Below are 20,725 nucleotides of genomic sequence, written 5' to 3'. Positions count from 1 at the left end.
GTTTCCATTTTAGGCCCAAAAGGGAGAACACAGGAGAATCCAGTGAGTCAGGAGCCTCTGTTGTCAAATACGGTCTTAAAGCAGAAAAAATCTTCATGCAGGTTCACTATTTGAAGGTGAGTGTTGTCAGCTGATTTTTATTGAAATTTATGAATATCTTAAAGACTTCTGACTTCTAGACATCAGTAAATTCATAGCTTCTGCCTTAATTTTTTACAGGGTTATTTTCTTTTACGGTCTCTGGCAAGGACAATAGGAGAGGCCTCATACCTTGCATCTTTACGGAAATTTGTCCTTAAATTCCATGGGCAGCTCGTCCTTTCTCAGGTATTGTGCTTGGGCTTGTTCCTCTTTTGGGAAAAAAGCCAACCCAAACTTTTGGACTGGCTGCATAACTTCTTGTAGTGTAAAGAGAGAGACAATTGCAATTTGATAGTATAGGTAACACTCCTACCTGCTAGAGGGCAGAATGTTTTTTTCACAATGACACTTGAACCAGACACCCTCCTAGTATCCAATAATATAAACAATGAGTGATTTTTTTTTTTTTTTTAATGTGATACTTCCAAAGGTCACTGTTCACAGATACTGRTGTTCTTAAAGAGAGGGTCATTTGCCATACTGGAATTGCCTCCTGTAATTTGGTAGCTTGTGGTTTTTGATTGTCATTCTTTTCCCTGATTCCTCTCTGTTTCTGAAAGAGGACAAATTATWCTTCTGAATTTATTTTCTTCCTCTCTGCATGCTGTTTCATTCAATGCTTCTAATTTTGCCCCCTTTCTTATAAGGACAAACCCACCTAGMATTAGGTAGGTGGATTATAAGACCTCCCACTAGATCTTTCTGTAAAAGTAATGTAAGTACTGACTCTAGTTTTGTTTTGATTTAAGAAAGCACACAGCTCTCTGAGCCCAGAGTTCTAGGAATCCTGTCACTGGTGATGAATCCAGCTTGCACAAATAGCACTGCAGCTTCTTGCTTCAGTGATGCTGTGAAAACAACCATTCACGGGGGTGTCTGTGAACCAGGTCACTGAACTCATTGTGGTAAAAAACAGGCCTGGAACAAACTCCATGACACAACAAATATTTAGCATTGCTACAAGAGCAATGTGATGACAGTGAGGGGCAAGGGAAGAGAGAAGAGAAAGGGTATGAGTGACTTTTTGAAACCAGTTTCTTTGTTGAAGTGTTTACTGGAATTATGGTTATTTGAGTTATCCTCAAATCTTTGAGGATATTCAGGATGATGATAAATGTCTCCCTGAAACACAGAGTAAGGGCCTGTGATTTTATGAAACTGGGGTCTAACAATTGCTTTTCTTCCAGCCRCAATGATTCCTTTGCTTACATGCTTGCTGTTTTGAATCTCACTCTTACTGGGTGAGATGTATGCCCAGGTATCTTACAAATAGCTTACAGACCTGTGATTTCTTTTGTACGATGAGTCACCCAGAAGTTAAAGCAGTGGCTCCTAACACAGCAGTTCTACTCTGAGGAGGAATGTTGAGGGTATTAAGGGAGTTAACACTGCTGCAGCTGTTTCCTGTGCGTTGTTACTGAGACCATGAGCAGTTTGGCATAGTGTGGAAAATGCCAGTGACTAGATGAGTCCCATCTACATGATGGCATCCAAAATCATAAAAACAATGCTTCACTGTTACACAGCTGGAAGAATTTTGAAAATTGCAGAAGTCATGAGACTGCTAACAACAAGAAGAAGCCTGGTGTTTTAATCTGGTAGTAAGAAGGGTGTTCAGATTTTGGTGAGAAAATGTTAGCCTTGTTTTTCTTGGTTGATGTGGGGTGAGTTGTGTCAGTAGTCTGTTCAGATGCAGTGAAACATTCAGCAGATTGTACAACTAGTCATGGTAGCTAGGTGGCACATCAACTAGAGACTTGTCCCTTTGTCTAGCTATGTAATGTCAATTTGTAGCTACCTTTTGTTTGGATGTGTCCAATATGTCYATAACTATTATGTATGTATGTATTTAAACACTTTAGATATGTAAAGAAAAGAAGGTACTTTACTTCATTTGSAAATACCACTAGATATGGTGGAGAAAGAGTATTGTACATTAGAACTTCTGTTGTTTGCTTTTGTTTTAGTTTGTTTAACATCAGCCTAAATCCATCTGCTAGTGAAGTTCTTGGGAAGAGAATTGGGTTTTGGTTACTGAAAAATGCAAATGGGTTAGAGCTATATCCAATTTGAATGCATTTTTTGTCTCTGTAAGAAATCTGTAAGATTGTGTTTGTGTTGGGGTCTGGTATGGGTAGGTAAGGAATCACAGCAGGAATTGTAAATGCAGAAGTAATGAAGTCAAATTAGTACAAAGTTTCTTATTCAAGATCCTTCTTGAACCAACATGCTGTCAGTGTTTAAATGAATAAAAGATTTAAAATAAATGGAGGTGCAAATGGTAAGTTTAAATATTATAGTGCTGTACTTTCACTTTGTCCAAAATAACTGTAAAAGTTCCCAGGTTTAGGAGTTGTGGGAATGAGGGAAAGTAAAACAGTGAAAAATTGCCCATGTTATGAATACTAGTCTTGTTTTCAGCAGTGTTTGTAGTAGTTTTTCTAGATGGGAGCTGCAGGTGCAAGGAAATTACTTCAGATGTGAAACATTAATCAGTTTGCCTTTTCCCGTTCGTTTTGACTTCATGCTCAGTATGTTTTTAATAGTAGCTTTRTTTTAGTTGAGTTAGCAACAGATCAGTAAAGCAAATCTGGAAACTTTGAGAAGGACTTTAAAAAACCTTCTATTTTTCTTTTTATGAGAGAATTCACTTATTGCTTTGAATGAACTTTAAAAATAATAATGGGAGYTTGTTTGACTCTAAATAGAAAGAAGTGCAAGTTGCTGGTTTTCCTAACAGAGGGAAAACAGTGTTAAAGGTGTTACTCTGTTTCATCTTGAAACAAGAATGGCTCAGAAACAGAATTGTTTGAATGCTTTAATTTTCATGTAACTCTGTCTGTTACAATGCGCAACAAAATGACTTTTGTCTAAAGGTAGTCAGTGGTTCCACCACCTGAAGTTTACACTATAAGCTGTATGTCTGATTATTGTTGCCTGAAAATAGAGCATGTAGTGGACAGGTCTCGCTTACTCTTGATAGGAAGTTGTTTTCTTTGGAGGTGTGTTCCAGGATTGTCACCAAAAGCAAGGATGATGTCTAGGGAAGGAACTCCAAATAAACAGGAACCAAGGAAGGGTGCTCATTATTTTTCCCACCCGAAAGGAAAAAAATAATGTTTACCACTTGGTTATGTCATTTACAAGCTGCATGGTTTTTAGGAATAGTTTAACTTTGAGTGGATAATTCCTGCAAGGTACTGGATGCCAGTGTAGACATTTATTTGCTGCCAAGTGAATGTCCATTTGGATCTATCACTTTCAGTCATGAYGTCTCCATTGTCTTCATGGACCCTGTTATATTTCAGTTAGAGAATTTAAACAAAAGTATCTGTTGGTTTTAGAGGACTTGAAATGTCTGGATTTGAGGTTGTCACATGAAGACATAATRTGTCTTTCAATATTGAATGTTCTTTATTTGATATCAATATGTGTGATGAGAGAGAAGTATTTGACTGATGCCCCAAAACAGTTCGGGAGTAGAAACTTGCTGACCATTGCTCAAGACAAAAAATGGAGTAATAACAAAACATCCTTCAGCGTGAAATAAAAGTTATATATATATATATATATATATATATATATATATATATAGTTACTGCTTTAGGTAGCCTTCATTTCTGGTTACTTGTTTCAACCTGCTTTTCAGTTTTTGTGTTCTCATTCTGTTTTTGATTCAGACATGGCACATCCATTTACAGTGCAAAGGAAATCATTCCTTGATGTCAAATTCACAGTCTGTATCCAGATCTGATCTATCTGGCAAGAGCCGAGGGTTCAAGTTGTGATTAAAGTTATTGGCTTTAGTCAGGACTATGGCTAGWGCAGACAAGAATCACCAGGAAATGTACTTATGAGGGGCTAGYAGATCCTTAGCAAATACTTTGAATTCATTTTTCAATGGCTTTTTCAGTTTCATCAAATGTCAATAAATATCAACGAACTGAAGAATGACAGTTTCTTTATATAGGGAAAAGTTGTTTTCTAGTCTCTGGTCTCAAGTATATAAGGCAGTGAAATTATTTAATCATATGAATATTAGGCAGTTAGTTAATATTGCAGCACTGTGGTAGCATGTGGTTTCTATTTAATATTTTCTTTATACCTTCATTGARTTACTTGCAATGAAGTCAAAACAACAAACTTTAATTCGTTTTACAATCTGATCCAGAATTCATTTATAATTACTCTGGTTATCCACAAGTCTTTGCTTCAAAGTRTAAAATAACTGGAGCACCTTAAAGAAGTAGCACCAAAGCTTAAAACCTCCAAAAGTTTATAAACCCCTACATAATCCTCTGACTTTTCTCTTGGACATTTCTGAACCATTTTTGTCTGTGGAGGAAGAAAAAGTAGCCTGAGGATAAAATTTCACTCCAGATGGTTAAAGTTTGACAAAATTATAAACAACTGAAAAGTCAGACCTATAATGACGTRTCATGCAGACTTAGTAATAGGCAAATGTTAAAAACCATGCTGATATGAGGTAAGTGGTAATTTGTTTTCCTACTCTGTTTTGGAGCACCAAAATAGGAGCAGTTAAAATAACGTACAAAAGATTAATCCTAATTTTAAGAAAGTGTGTCGCACGATGGCTACTGGCTTATTATTTATAGATATTTGTAAAAATGAAGATAGCTTTAATCACAAAGGAGATACTTCATTCAGTAGTATAGTATACAGATTATGAAACCATTCCTGGTACCAGAGGTTTCTTTAAGTGCACTGTGTGATTGRTTGTGAAAAGTCAATGGAATTCAACCAGGGAATCTCGCTGTATTAATGCATGCACAGTGCAAATAGTGTGAAGGACAACCACTTTGGTTTTACTAGTCACACACTTTTCAAATAGCTCTATTTATGATCTTTTCATGTTCTTTATTTGCATGTAATATTACTCTCTATGTCCTGCAAAACTTTCACAAGTGGAAAGAGACAGTAGTTCTCTGTTTACATGCAGAACAATGGTACAAAACTGCAAGCAGTCATATTCATAAATWAGGGGATTTCACACTTTATCATCATGTCTGAAATACACTGTAGTTGCAACAGAGTAATGCCTGTCACAGTTAGTGGTGGCCTTCTTGCCACAGCAACACTGAGCCCAGCACTGTGTAATTTACTTTTTGTCATAAGCCAATTTTACAGCCACTGCAACGCAGCCTGAATCTCACTTATAATCTAAAGAAGGAAGGCTTAACTGTGCAGTTTCCAATGTGCAATCAATCTGACTTTGGTTCCCTAACAATGCCACTCTCAGATGGAGAAACAGCATCTCTTGTTGACTGCCATGGCAAGGTCCATAAATAAAAATATCTGCCTTTTAGGAAAGATTCTTCAAGACCTTAAGGAGCAACGATTTTCAATCAGCATTTAGCCTGTACTCATATACTGAAGTGAGGAACATCATTAGCCTATGAATCTTGTCTCTACAAAGAGTAGGATTAATGAAGTAGATGCATTGGTTTTATGAAATGAATGATTGATATTAATCAATCCTATTATGATGAGATTGTTCAAAGGAGTATATTGTTACAGCAATTGTTATTAAAATTAGGTTGTGTAGAACATAGGGTGCCAGAGAATCTATTAGTGATGTCAGGTGTAACTTCCTTATCGTACTGGTATAAGTGAGGGTGATAGTAATTCTCTTTCCCTTGGCATTGCATCAACTTTGTAACATCATGAAAGAAATGCTAGCTGTCTTTAATTTGAATGATTTACTCCTTAGGTGATGCGGTTATCAGCAACATTGTGAATTTTGTCAGGGAATGAGCAGCAGGTGTGATCTAATCAGGCATGTGCACTAARAAAGAAAAAGCTCTGTGTAGTTATGTAATTAAGGACAACATGATAACATAAGCACAGTGAAGAGAGCATAAATGTCCTCAATTTTGGTGTTTTCTTAACTTTTGAGTGTGTGAATCTGTAGTTTTAAAAGTTTTAAACATAGTTTATGTGTGTGTATTGTAGATAAATAAAAGTAGGAATGTGGGTTGTGTTAAAATAGACAGCAGGCTTTTCAAGCCAATTTTCTTTCAATGTTGACACTTTTTGCTTGAGTGGGTTGGAAAACTGACAAAYGTAATGTATATTGTATAAATAACTGTGAGCCATATATCACCGTAGTGGATATATAAACATCTTTCTTATCATTGTCTTATCTGTAGTCTTTAATTTCTCACTAGCAATGCAGACACAGAGTTAAGGCTTCATAAACATACTAACTGTGCTGCTTTCTTCATTTTCCAGGATTTTCTTAGCATGCTGTTGGAAGACGTCCCTGAACAAAAAGGGTAAGTAAGAACAGGGCTAGAAAAGCCAAAGAAATGTATAGAAACATGATTTTAATATGTGCAAGTCAGGAATAGTAATAATGCTAGCCTGAAAATTCCCAATAYATATATACACAAAAATTTGTGAGATTTGCTGTGGTTTTGCTATACCATGCTCTCCCCAAGCAGTGCCTTTAACTTGCATATCAGGTCAGAAGTGATGTCCTGTATTCRCTATGCAATCTGAAGTGCCAGGCATAGCTGCCTACTCAAATTAACATGTGATCCTCCTGCCAGCTGCTTTTGGCAAATGGCACCCCAGACTAAGGATGCCAGAATTTTGCTGTGAATCTGGGATACCATAGAAGACTTTTTTCAAGAAGTTGTCTGGTGGCAGTGCATGATACAATGCGTTACATGAGGAGAGTTGGAAAACATGAATGGAAATCCAGCATTARTTACCTGACACGTCCTTCAAAAAATCTCCTGCATGTGTCTGGTTGAAGATAATACAGATAGTCTTTAGCAGCACTTTGAGTCTGTCCCTGCTTATATGTTGGTTTGTTCTGCGCTATTATAGACTGTGCTACAAATACAGATTCTTTTTGTAGTGRAGCTTCACATGTTACAGTTTCTGAAAAATAAAGTTTTCACCTGAAAAATTTTGAGGGCCRGGATTCCAAAAGTGTTCATAATTCTGGGTGAGTGGTTTGGAGAAAATAAAATATTATATTCATAGAAGTCAAACATAGTATTTTAGTGAAACACTTCTGTCCCTGGTGGTTGAGGGGACATTGTTATCAATAGTTATCATTGAAAAAATGTGTTTTGTGGCATCTCAACTTTAGTTTGGGTGCTGTTACATTCTCCAATGATGTAGTGGATAATTATCTATATAATTTAATATCATTTTCAGCCCAAATAAAATTAGGAATATAATATGGAATATATRTGAAAGTGTACCTTTTAACGGTATGATTATACCATTTAAAATTTTTCTTGTTTTGCTTCCTTTTTTTAAAATTCATGTTTCTCTGAATTCCAAACCCAGTGCAAAATCTTGTTTCCAAAAGCATCTATTTTTCTACCTAGAAACATACCAGTATATTTAAACTTTCATTAAGTCTAATCCAAAAGAAGTATGGCTCCATTTGTGAATCATCACATTCTAAAATGTATGAAAGACATTTCAGATRTATGGTAGTTTGTTTTGCAGTCAGGTATATAGCATATCTGAACTATCTATTGCCAAAATTACTTGGCAGGTATCTGCAGCAATGCAAGGAATAAGAGAGTATCTGGATATACAGAAGACTTTTATTTCTCATCTGCTGGAAGGATTTTTTTTTTTTTTTTTGATTCTTGAATGCGTTCTGTTGCTAGTACAAAAATACCTGAGGTGAAAGAAAAGGGAGGAAGGATAAAAATTAAATATTTTTAGAGATCATCTGCTGATGAGTGGTTTTTTTTGCACAAACTTTGATGTAGAAATGAAATGCACTTCTAATATTAGAGTGAAAATTCTTTGTAGCAAACAAAACCTCCCAGGCCTGTGCAATTCTACCAAGTAGAATTTAAATGTTAAACTACATACTTCAAACATGGCAAATATTAAGCACTCTAAGTTTGTAATGGAGACTGGTGTTAATCATAAAAAAAAAAACCAACGTAGTAAAGAGAGGTAATCAAACCAAATTCTGCCCTCAGCTGTGACACCAAGGGCAAACTGTAGCTAGTAGTAGATTTTGGTGTGTGGGAGATTTTTGTAATGAGAACAGGATGAAYGTTGGCAGAAAATTATCATGAAACAGTGTGGAAATTTTCTGTAGTTAGGACACTGTAGTAAYATAGCTTTAGCTTTCTACTGTTGGATACAGAGACTGGATCTAAACTATTCTCACCTTCAAGTATTTAATTCCTTTAGTTTTTGTTCAAAGGAGATTTTTTTTCCTATATTCCCAGTGATGAGTAGCTCCAAGATCCAGATGTAACTTTTTACTGATTTTTGCTGCCTTCTGCACTCTGAGGAGGAGAGTTTTATGCCTATTTTATAGGGCTACTTCACTTCCTGCACTGACTCATTTATAACAGCATGTTAGCTGTCGGAATCCATGCTGTGAGGCAGGATCCTTCTGTTTCTGGACTGCAGCTGAATACTGACATCAGATAAGCTGAGCAGTACCTTCTGGTCTTTTATAATTTCTTTACTTGCCTTTACAATTGATTATTTGTCTGTGTGAAGGACTAATATAATAAACGACAAACAAATGTTGATAATGATGCTTCTCTGTTTACAAAGCTTTTTAAAATACTACATCTACTGGCTAGAGTTTCATGTTATCTTGTCCTTTCTGTGGAAAAATCTACAATACTTCATGTGTCAGTATATCAGAGGGCACTAGATTTGATAAAACTCCAGTGGCTCTGTTCTCCCCAAGGTTTACACTATAGTCTTTGCTGTAAGTTGATCCTTTCCACATCTGCCCAACATGTGAGCTGTGCAAAGAATTGGTATTTACCCCTGTAAAAGAGTTTCTTTCCCCAGTCTTAGAYAAATCAGAGTTGCTGCTTGTGCAGATACTACCTGACTGCTAAAATTCTTTTGTGCATTTCAGTTCTGCTCTGTTGGTATTTTTTATTTCACTTTATTCAATACAGTAAATGAATGTACTAATAGGCCATGGTTTTCATAATGCATGATAGACAAAGGAAGGCTTATGTTATGGCTTTGTACTGTTTGGTTTGTATGTTATGGTTTGTACTGTTAGTGGCCCAGGTTCACTAACCTCATTCCTTGGATGTCTTTACAARTTGTCAATTAAGAACTAAAACAATGCTACAATTCCAAACTACTCAGGTATGCAGGTACATCTCTTTCTTTCACATTTGCTGTCTTTGATTCMCACATGTATTGCAATGAATGTGGTGATTTTGAAGGAGACAAACAGCTGGTAGGCACCTAACTGAAGCAAATCATTGTGAAAAATTATTCCCWGTAGTTTTGACTTCTTGGATTGTTTTTTTAATGAACCCAAATATATATGCTGGACAAAATCTAAAGAAAATAGATCAGCAGGAAGGTATGTCTAGTTGGCAGAATCATTAATCAGTCATTGGGCTTTGATTTCTCTAACCATAACTCCATATTTAGCTGAAATAGCTTATTTTTAAGATTACAGATGTGTATGAATRTATGATGATACAGATATGTGTAATTATTTTCAGTTGGATATGACACTCTTTTTTTCTACCCTAAAAAAAAAGTTGCACACTTTCGTGTTTTTTTTTCTCCTTGATTTAGGTGTTAAGTGAGTTTATATTAAAGTTTGTAGAGTACCTTAGAGCCTTGTGCAATGGAAATTTGATGCAAAGCCATCTTCTATAATGCTAATTTTCAAATTTTCACTSATGTTATTATTTTACAGACTTCATTTTAATGTGTTGAAGTTGAACTGTATGTTTGATGTTAGGAGATAATACCTAGGCTAACTGGCTTATTTCTAAACAAATAGACCAGGGATGAGATAATGATGCAATGGTATTCTTGTTTTACAGTTGCAAACTGTTATACAAAGCAACTGAAAAGCCTTGGTCTTCTAAGAGTTACAGTGCTAATCAACTCCACCAGATCCCACTGACCAATGCAGAATCTTAGCCAGAAGGCCATTCAGGAATTCACACAAACCCCAGATTTAAGTCCTTACAGATGCTTAACTGCAACGYAGGCAAGTGGTAAATGCCCTTATTTAACTGCAGCCTCTGCAAATATCAGTCTCTCTGTGCTTTCTCTGAGACACTTGTTTTGAGATGGCAGTCTTCTTATGATAAAATTTTCAGGGTTGTTCCTAAACCAAACAAGTTAGTAGGAGCCTTTCCAACATCYTCRTAGTTCTTCAGTCCTGACACTTACRAAATTCRGAGTAGATGTTTGCAATAGTCTGCTCATTGTTAATATATTTTTTAAAAAATAGTGAATGCATGTTAACTGCTGAAACATGTTGCTTTTATTCCATAGGTGCTRGCAAGATTATTCTAAGTTGGAATTAAATAAAAGGGCGTGCAAGTAAAAAACAAAAAGATGGCATATGGTCATATGACAGGTGTTTATCTGAAACTGTGGGTGCTGCAGGCAGAGAAAAAAAAACCCAGTGTTATTGTCTTTGCCCTTGAGAAAWATGACAAAGTTTTAGGAGAGACTGAGACAGTTTCTAGTGGTTTCTGCCTGAATTACAGTGGTGTCAAAACTGTGTGAATCTCCTCAGTGTCATAAACCTATTTCAAAGCCAGTTTTAAAAATTAAATAAAGGGTATATTGAACAATGTCTCTACATAGCAAATGTAACATAATTATTTTGCAGAATTTTTTTTCTCATGAGATAATCTCRTACTATAGGTTTCATTTCTGAGAAAGGGGTAAAAAGGATTAGCTGACGTTGTGAGATGGTGGTTTTTATCCCTTAGTGTCACAAATCAAATGTACAACTAAAGGAATTTTGCCCAGCTCCTAACTCTGCTTCAGCAGCAGAACACTAAGCTGTATTGAGTTTAATTCATGCAATAACAGATAACAAAAATTTTTATCCTGTTTATGCTTCTTGAGACAAAATAAATCCAAGTTATCTACCTTTGCCTATATAAAATTTTCATGTCTGGTTTTAAGCTAGTCCTGTATGCATCCTTTTTAGTAACCAGACRGAAATAAAAATTCAGGACCATAATTTTATTCTAGGGAAATTGACTGATTCTTTGGAAATACTTCTTTTTATCTCTATTCCCTGTGGAAGGAACTCAGCTAACTAAGACTAGACACCAATTTTTAGAGATCWGTGGTAAGGTGAAGATAATTGTAGTCTGAGGGATATAGCAGTCAAATGTTCCAAATTTAGTAAGTTTGCACAAATGAACAAGTCTGGATATTTAATAATTTATTTTAATGTAGAACACTACACAAGCATCACATATATGTTCTGCTTTCTCTTGAAAATTGATTTATATAGTGATCTAACACACACAATAGTAATTTCCTGAAAATTCAGAATCCTGACTATATAGAAATGCTCCTTCTTCTCTTCTGTGATTATTTGAATCACATGATCAGAGAGGAATTTTTATTGGGTTGCTTTTCTTCCTGATTCGGAGCTTGGAAATGGCTGTTCTTTTCACGAATGCTTTGTTGGTTGAGTCTACATTACATGTGTGAAAGTAACTGCGAGCATTAGAATGAGTTGCCAAGGCATTACCATGCACAGGACCATACACATTTTTTCTGATTCTCAGAATATTTACATACATTGAGGGCTTACTCAACTTCCTTTTTTCAGTACACACATATTTCATACTGCATGGACACTGTGAATTTGTATTTTTTTAAMTTGTTTTAAAACTTTAGATGATTTTATTTATTTATTTGGCTACCCTGAAAGTTGGGAAGTATTCAACCAGAGTTCAAGTAAATGCTACAGAAGTTACCTACAAAAGCAAAWGTGGAAATATAATTTGTGAATTTGCAAATACTTACACATGTTGTTATTTCAGTCCCAAAAGGAATTACTTCCTTTTGCTGGAGCTCCAAACTATTCCATGATTTCACTGTGAATGTATCAGAATATTAAGAAAGTGCAGAAAAGACAAAACTAAAATATATTAGACACTTGCTAACTTTGAGAATTAATATCAGTGCTTTTTAAAACCCCAAGTTTAAGCAAGTTTATATTTAATTTCATCTTAGTTAGTATTTTATCTTTACTGCTGGGCTGTCTCTGTAATAAAATACTGGGTTGGAATGTTTCAGTATAAATTTACTTGACTGAGACATTTTTCTGTAAAAAATGGAAGTAGAGCACCCATTCATTCTTCATATGTTTCATAAATGCAGTTTACCACCTAACACTTTCTCTGTCAATCCTTATAAGAAGCAAGTTTATAATTTGAGCCCTAGGTACACAAAATCTGATCTACCTTTGCTTGTATGATGGTTTTATTCCTTAAAAGGAAACAAGAATATAGTACCACTGCAGTACAACCAATACTTAGAATTAGGGGGTTTGCCTAACATGTAAGGGGTTACTTTTCATATGGAAAATATTGGGGGGGGGGGGGTTTGCATGTCTTCTAATTATTATTTTCTTCTTAAAGGTGTGGGTTGACTGTAGAAAGCATCTTCCAGAACTGGCTTGACACTTCTGGAATACCAAAGGTAAATATAAAACACCAGGTCACAGTTCTTTCTGGAGTCTTGATTTTGTCATTACATGATGCGTTTTTCAAATCAATACCTGAACATAACAGGCATGATTTTAAATAAACAGTTTTGATGATGACTGCTTACCACATCTTTATATGGGTTTAGCTTTTACCAGCTGAAGGTTTTTTCTTCTACCATTGTGTCAACAGACCTGCCAAAAGGCAAATCTTATAAAATTTATCCTATTAATTAATATTGTAGTCATATGAAAATGTACTTTATAATATATGAAGGTATACTTTATACTGTATAGACGTATACTTTATACTATATGAAAGTATAATGATGGAATCTACTGAGTGTAAAGAGCATTGTTTGCAGTTGTTGGAATATAAATTACTTGATGAAAGCATTGCTGACAGTAGTCATTAAATGTTAATTTATTTGTACTTTGGTAACTTGTGAATTTTATGAGTTGGTTATTAATCTGCTGCATAGATAACATATATTATTGGTGTTCCAGCATTAAGAATAAGCATMGTTTTCTGCTTTAAATACTAAAAGGTTTTAATATTTATGTTTTGAATTCTATGGACTGAAAATTCTTAGTTGTGTCTGTGCTGTTTGAAGTCTCTATTATTCATTTTGGACCAAAAGTGGGATGAGATAACAAAAGATATCCATATATTAATCTTTCTAAACCCCAGTTTTATACAAAGTCATTTTCTAGCATACCCTGGGAACTCAGTTTCTAAGTGATTTCCCCTGAGCAGACATCCTCTAGGTTGTTTGTGATTTATCCTACCAAGTGCTTGAATTTGTTTCCACTTGCGTTAGCATTTAAAAAAAAAAAAACAAAAAACAAAACCTTTTAAAAGTTGGAATGTTAAGTTCTGGTTTTGAAAGTGCAAAAGTGCAGGTACTTAGGCAGCGTAACTGAGTGAGCATGTTTGCAGGGAGAATTGACAAAAATTACTGGAGACCTCATTACAACAGACAGTGGTCCCAGAACCTCTGGGACCCACACACTGGCTGAGCCCTTCCCCTGACAGTTTGAGAGATGTGCATGTCCACTGATCCCTGTGTAGTGTAGAAGGCTTTTGGGAAAGATTTTCCCTGAGATCAAAATGTTCCAAGACTAGTGTTTGAATATGGTATAAAATCGAGATGGAGTTGGTTTTTTGGCTTGAAGTTATTRAAAATAAAATTAACTATAATTAGAAGGGAGAGAAGAAAAGGACAATGGGTATCATCATGCATCTTGGTGCTCAGTCATTTCCTAGAAAAGGAACTTGATTTTAATTCTATGTTTGACAAGGTTTTGTTTTTGTTAAAAAAATGTACACATTGTCAAGCAGCTGATTCAAGTATATGGGGGCAAAAGATGGATAAGAGTAAATGCTTTTCACTCCCCAGACTGCTGAAGCAGTATTACTATCTTCTTTTCAGTAGAGGAATCTTGTACTCTTTAAATTTTGTATACTCTATGGTCAGATGTCATGTCATCTAACTGAAGAGCCTGTACTCCTTTATCTGTGCTTTGTTATATTTGCCATTCAACTCTGTCCAGGGAACTGTATATATATATATATATATATATATATATATATACCCCTTTGTACTTGCAGCTCAAAACTACTGAAACTTAAATATTTGTCAGTTTCTATTACTCTTTCACTCTTGGAAAAGTTATCTGTCTTTTCTAAATATTGGGCTAGTTTCCAGGTTCAGGTATATGCCAGCAACAGTAAAGAATAATTTGATGTAAGGGAGTCATACTAATAAATAAAACCAGAATCTGGCCTGCTGYCATGAAAAAATAATTTTGCATGCCAACTTATATTTCCAATTTGTTACTTGCTAAAGCATTGGAGATTAATGTTATAAAAAAAAAAAAGAAATGTGTTTATAACCTAGCCAGTTCTTTCTTACACGGAAGAGTGSCATTGCACAGTAGTTGATTTCAGGCTTGCTGAGCAGCGTTTTCTTACACACAAACCAATAAAAAATCTAAGAGATTAAAAGAAAGCACTTCTCAAATGCAAACTTTCATGAGGATTTTTTTCTGGGTGGTGTTAAATAAGATGAAGCATATTGCATGATTGAAAATACCTTTTATCATATCATGCAATCTTCAGTATGTCTTCTGTCTAAACAGTGACTCACTAGGGGATTATACCAACTTTTCATCGTGTGCAAATCATAATGACTTAATACCACTAACTTCAGACAGTGGGTTAAGCTGGAGTAGAATCAGAACAAAGTAGAATCAGAACAAAATAGCTTTAGAACTGGRAAACACCTATGAAATCACTTCATAACTGCTCATGATTATTTGTTTTCATAAGTACAATTCTATTGTTTCTTTCAGTATATGCAATATGTAATTAGAGTTTAATGCTAAAAGGCCATATGCTTCTTTAAGAAGATTTTCTCAGCTCTGCATAAATTTGTCTTTGTCTTACATTGCCCAGTTACCATTRCCTGTTTTTTTATTCTACCCTAGGTAATTAACCTTTTAAAAGGAAGCTTAAAGTCTTTCCCCTTTCTTGAACTCTGTTATACAATGTTTAATTGACAAGTAGATTAATAAACATTAGGTAACCTTTGCATCTCATAAACTTCTAGATGTACTTCTTAAACCCATTCTAGTTTTCATCACTTTTTCTTTTGCCTCTGAAATGATATTGTGACATAATATGCTATTACTTGTTGGTAAATTTCCTATATTAATACTTGTTTGCCTGTGTATTTCAGTTTGTATCTTGTGTATTGGAAATGATATCCACATTCACTCTTCAGTTTAAGAAAAATAAGGGAGGAAAGAAAAAAGAAGAGTAGTTGGCCTCCTCCTTCATAACTTTTAGTTTCCAATATATCCTACACTGTAATCTACAAGTCTTAGTATGACAGAATGGGTAAGGTTTGAAGGGAGTCATCTGGCCCAATGTCCCTGCTCAAGCAGGGTCATCCTAGAGCACATGGCACAGGATTGCATCCAGGCAGTTCTCCAGTGAGAAAGACTCCACAATATCTCTGGAAAATCTGCTCCAGAGTTTGGTCACCCACACAGTAAAGAATTCCTTCCTTGTGTTCAGGTGGAACCCCCCTGTGCATCAGTTTGTGCCTCTTTCCTCTTGTGCTATTGCTCAGCACCACCGAGCRGAGCCTGGCTCCATCCTCTTGGCACCCTCTCTTCAGATACTGACAGATGCAGTCCTCTCTCAGTTGTCTCTTCTTGATGCTGAACAGGCCCAGCTCCCTCAGCCTTTCCTCCTRAGTGAGATTTTCCAGTTCCCTACTCACCGTCTCAACCCTCCTCTGGACCCACTCCAGGAGCTCCRTGTCTCTCCTGTACTGAGGAGCCCAGAACTGGACACAGCAYTCCAGATGTGCCTCACCAGGGCACAGTAGAGGAGCAGAATCATCTCCCCTGACCTGCTGGCAATGTTCTTACTAATGCACCCCAGGACACCACTGACCATCTTGGCCACCAGGGCACACTGCTGGCTCATGGACTGCTTGTTGTCCACTAAGACCCCCAGGTCCTTCTGCACAGAGCTGCTTTCCAGCAGGTTGATCATCTGCAGTTATTCCTCGCAGTAGCACTTGAATTTGCAGACCCTGYATTTGCCTTTGTTGAATTTCAGAAGGTTTCTCTCTGCCTTCTCTCTGCCCATCTCTCTACCCTGTTGAGGCCCTTCTGAGGGGCTGCTGTATGTACAGCTCATAGTGGGGGAATACCATTCTTTTTTTCTAATCTTGCATGAACACTGGAGTACAACTTCATTCCATKTACAGCAGTAAGAATTTTGACATATAAAAATAATTCTTACTCTTTTCCTATCTGCATTGCTTTTTATRACTGTGGTAAAGCAGTAGTTTAAGATCCATCTACTAGACTTATTTGTAAATCATAATTATGTCTGGAAATATACAGTCAAGAGAAATCTTCCGGTGGTGAATATTAATTTATTAATAGTATTTCTGGGTTTACTTGTAAATGCTTAACTCTTGGATTTGAGCAACGTGGTCTAGTGGAATATGCCCCTACCAATGGTAGGTGAGTTAGAACTGTATAGTCTTTAAGGTCTCCTTCAACCAACACCATTCCGTGATTCCATGATTATCCTATATGAAGAAGAAATGGATTGCAAAGGAAACTCACAGCAAATGTATTTGAAAATTCAAACTGAAATATAATTTGTGAAGGGATCTAAACCAATCCGATTACTTGTAGTTTTATAAATTTTAGGAGGATGTTACAGCAGCAGTTTAAGTACTGAAAAAGCTTGTACATGGAAGCAACACTTTGAATAAYGTGCACTTCCCCTCAAGAATTTTTAATATTAGCAAGGTTGCAGATTGGACAATGAGAAGATCTTTCCAAAGTTCTTAAAAATTTAAATGAGCATAGGTTAACAATATAAATTGTTAAATCTCTTCTATAATGTTAAAAAGCATAATAAGAAAGTTTTTGAATATGAATCATCAGTGCTGAGGTTGTTCTGAAATTATCAGTTGTGCTGACAACATTGCATCCCATTTTCTTAGATGATGGGATTTGGGAAAATATGAAAATGTAATCAAACAATGTGTATAGTACTACAGCATGCATAAAAGTCAGATGAATCATGAAAATCAAATCAAGAGAGACTTTGTCTTTACGTTGTTGACTCTTTGAAAAATGCTTTCAATGAGGACTATCCATCTGAAAATTTTTTTGAAATAGAACATAATATRCAGAGAATTTGGTATTGTGTTTGTAACAAGCTATCAAAAAAGTTTTGAGGTCAGTTATTATTTAAATAGATTCTGTGTTGATCTAGGGAAGGTTATTGGCATAAAATTGCCTTGTAATTTACTTAGTCATTCCTATAAATTGCACTTCAGATAAGCCAAATGAGACAAAACAGTGGTGTATTTTAGGTTGTAGAATAGTTCAAAAGTTCAAGAAAATTGCTTATATAAAAAGATAAATCATCAAAGGTCAGTAAGGATCCAAGCTTATTACAGAGCTCTCCAAGTCCTGGCATGGTTTAGAGTATTTTTATAATTTTGATGTAAGTTTGTACAGCATTGCATGTTATTGCTGATTTAGAGAAACCACAGACATTCAAGGTCTGAGCAGCATTGTTACAGAGTATTGTGTGATCACATTGTAATATTGGGCGACATGCTGCCTCAGGGGAGATGCTCACCTAGCACTGAGTAACTTGGAGTCTAGGCTGAATGTAAGTAGTAAAATTTGGATCTGAAAGCATTGGCTATGACATTATARTGCCTGTATTGTTCTAATTTCTAAAAGCAAAGTTTAAACCAGAGTTTTAGAAGTCTCAATTTGTTAACTTATTAATTAATAAAAAATTATTTGAGATTCATAGCTGGAACCATGAGTCTACATTAAGGATGAGAAAGATGCTTGACTGGTTCTAGTTTAATGACTTTCCAAAACATTGGCTTGCCTCTCCAGTTAAAAGCCAGATCTTCACAAGTGTCTTTCTGGTTTTCTTCAGACCACTTTTCAGTTTCATGCAGCACAGCAGTAAAGTATTTGTGGTAGTATAGAATATCTACACAAGTTCAAGAAGTTGTAGTGCATTTGAAACAATTATTAAATTTCTGAAATAATTGTGGGCTGGATTCTAAGTGTTTGTTCATTACAATCTCTTTTAAGTTTAATAAATCTCTSTAATAAATTTTTATTCCCTTTTCCTATTAATTGCACTTCTGAACACAAAAGCTGCATTACGTGCAGAATGAGCTTATCCGTTCTAGAAAGGAGTTTTGTTTGGTGTCTAAAGAACAGTAACAGTTTGCTGCCTGACTGATCAATGCTGGATCAAGTTCACATTCCCAAGCTCCCACTCTCCCACCTACATATGCAGGGTGTGGAAACACAGCAAAGAGAGGGAGGACACRTCCTCTTTTACACAGAAATATTGAACTTAGACTTGCTTAATAAGAACACAGCTGGGCTTGCATAGCAATAAATGTAGACTTTAATTATTGCTTGTAAAAACATGCTAAGAAAAGCAGAGAAGTTACCACCAATTAATTTTTAGCCTGCTCATTGTTTTCTTTACTCAATGGAAACAAACCATAAAGGTTTAAAACACTTTTCATTCTACCTTGCCAGAAAACTTTTCTGTATTAGTATATAATTAGGAAAGAGTAGCCTTAGAGATATCTAAAACCTCTCCGGTTTCAAGTTCCTTATAAGTAATTTTAGTTATAGTTTAGTTAATTGGAACCAGGGCATGAAATAACAAGAAGTCAAATGCTACCCTAGGAAATAATACTTCAGATCTTTTTAGTTCAGGAGGGTAAAGAACAGGGTCTGAAACTGAGGTAAAAATCTTAAGTGACAGGAACAAGCTGCCACATACCCTCCACAGATCTGTGGTTTTTAAAAGAACACATATTTTACTTCCTGGAAATTTTCCCTGTTTTCTGGAATTTAAAAAGAAGTATGTTTGTCGCTGGAGGAAACGAGCATGTGAGGAAGATGTGCTTCAACACATACTCTGAAATCTGTGCAGCCCTCTGTATAAAAACTGTGACCTGAGGATTAATGTAGTGGCTCAGTCAGAAATTTAAAGAGATCCTGAGGGTTCAAATCCTGCTGCTGTGTTCCCAGCTGGCCAGATTTGAGAATGGAAGTTCTTGCTTTCGAGCCCAATGGGTTTTTTTCCAGACATTCTGCAGAAACCCTGAGCTACTGAAATACTTCCAGGGAGCAGATGGTAACTACGTTTCTGTAACAGTCTTCATTCCATCTCCGTTAGAGTTTACTGTCTTCCACACAAGTCAATGGGAGCAATTTTGAGATACTTCCCTTTTTATATTACCTTCCTTATCTCCTTTTGACTTAGCAATGCTRTAGAGTCAGGCTGAAGATTTAGATATGCTCAACTTCTCCTTAATCATGGAAAGTAAGACTTTTCTAAAACTTGTTCCATTTCCATAAGGAAGAAAAGTTTCAACTCTTCTGTGTATTTCATTCTAAGGTCAGAGAGAAATTTCAATGCTAAACTGAGAATGTCTGGAGAAAGGTTTAAAAAGTCTGTTGGTTGACAGAGCAATTATATGTCATGGTTCACCTTATGRTTAATTGTCCTTTACATATGGACTAACAGTATATCATGGTTAGAGGGTTAGAGAACTTTTGCTTTGAATATGTTTCTTTACTGGAGTTTTCAGAAGTATTTTTGATTGCTTCAAGGAATCAGTAAAACTYAAATTTCAGTACCTTTGGAAGGTGTATTTTATTTCATCAACAAACAAGTGAGGTTGTATCAAGTAACGTCCGGGTTCGCCATTCACTCTCCCAGCTACTGCAAAAAATTAACTCTGTCCTGGCTGAAAGAGGACATTATCCACCCACCATTTGTATCACGCCCAGATCCTATACCTACCAAACTATATACATACTTGCAAGAGTAGGTGTCATTTCCATAGTCAAGGACCGTCCCTCCAAGATGTCTGTTGAGTTCATTTAGYCCATAACTGTGGGTTCTATCTGTCCTAGATGTCTTCCAGGGCAGGAGGGCTGGTGTGCTCTTGRGTGGTTGCAGTCTGCATCAGGAGCTCAAGACTGAAGCATTTGGAGCAGTCCATACTTGTTGTCCACGGTAGTTCTTACAGTAATAGTGTCATTCAGCAACCAGTATTATACTATTCAACATTACAGACTTCTCACCCAAAAATCAAATGTCCTTGAGGTACACATTGTTCTTACTTGTCCCTCTGCATTACACACCAAGTGCACTGAGGTCCTTGAGCAGAAATAATCCCAAGGATAGGTTTGCCTTTGCTTGAAGTAGGATTAATCCAAACTATGTTCCTTAACACATTTCTCATATGCATCATGGGGCCTTTTTTACCTGGAAGTTTTGATTGGGCAGGGACAGCTCGATTGTTCGAGCCTCGGGTGTCAAGTAACCAAGGCCTTTCTAAATGTAGATCCTGATGCTAAAAGGTCCCACCACTCATTGCACCCACTCAGCACTGTGTTCCCTGGCCTGGGTGTCTACGAGGCTGTTTTTAAAATGAGTCCCATTGTTCAATTCATTTTCTCAGAGATGCCAGGTCACCACAGAACTTGCTTTCCAAGGCATAGGAC

At 36.1% G+C, this 20,725-nt stretch overlaps 1 protein-coding gene across 5 annotated transcripts in view; it reads left to right on the top strand.

The window, feature by feature from the left end:
• Positions 1 to 20,725, top strand: part of AOPEP (aminopeptidase O (putative)) — a 185,965-nt gene that overhangs the window by 78,590 nt on the left and 86,650 nt on the right. For all 5 annotated transcript variants that reach the window (XM_057369987.1, XM_057369984.1, XM_057369988.1 and 2 more), the window contains exons 8-11: positions 14 to 116; positions 220 to 327; positions 6,394 to 6,437; positions 12,552 to 12,612. In XM_057369987.1, coding sequence (XP_057225970.1) covers positions 14 to 116; positions 220 to 327; positions 6,394 to 6,437; positions 12,552 to 12,612 — 316 coding nt within the window. The remainder of the gene's footprint in view (positions 1 to 13; positions 117 to 219; positions 328 to 6,393; positions 6,438 to 12,551; positions 12,613 to 20,725) is intronic.

The sequence above is a fragment of the Malurus melanocephalus genome, unplaced genomic scaffold (assembly GCF_030028575.1).
Source record: "Malurus melanocephalus ecotype Western Australia unplaced genomic scaffold, MMel_1.1 scaffold_117, whole genome shotgun sequence".
NCBI classification, from domain to species: domain Eukaryota; kingdom Metazoa; phylum Chordata; class Aves; order Passeriformes; family Maluridae; genus Malurus; species Malurus melanocephalus.
The sequence above is the reverse complement of the archived record's forward strand: the minus strand, read 5'-3'. Positions and strand labels throughout refer to the sequence as shown.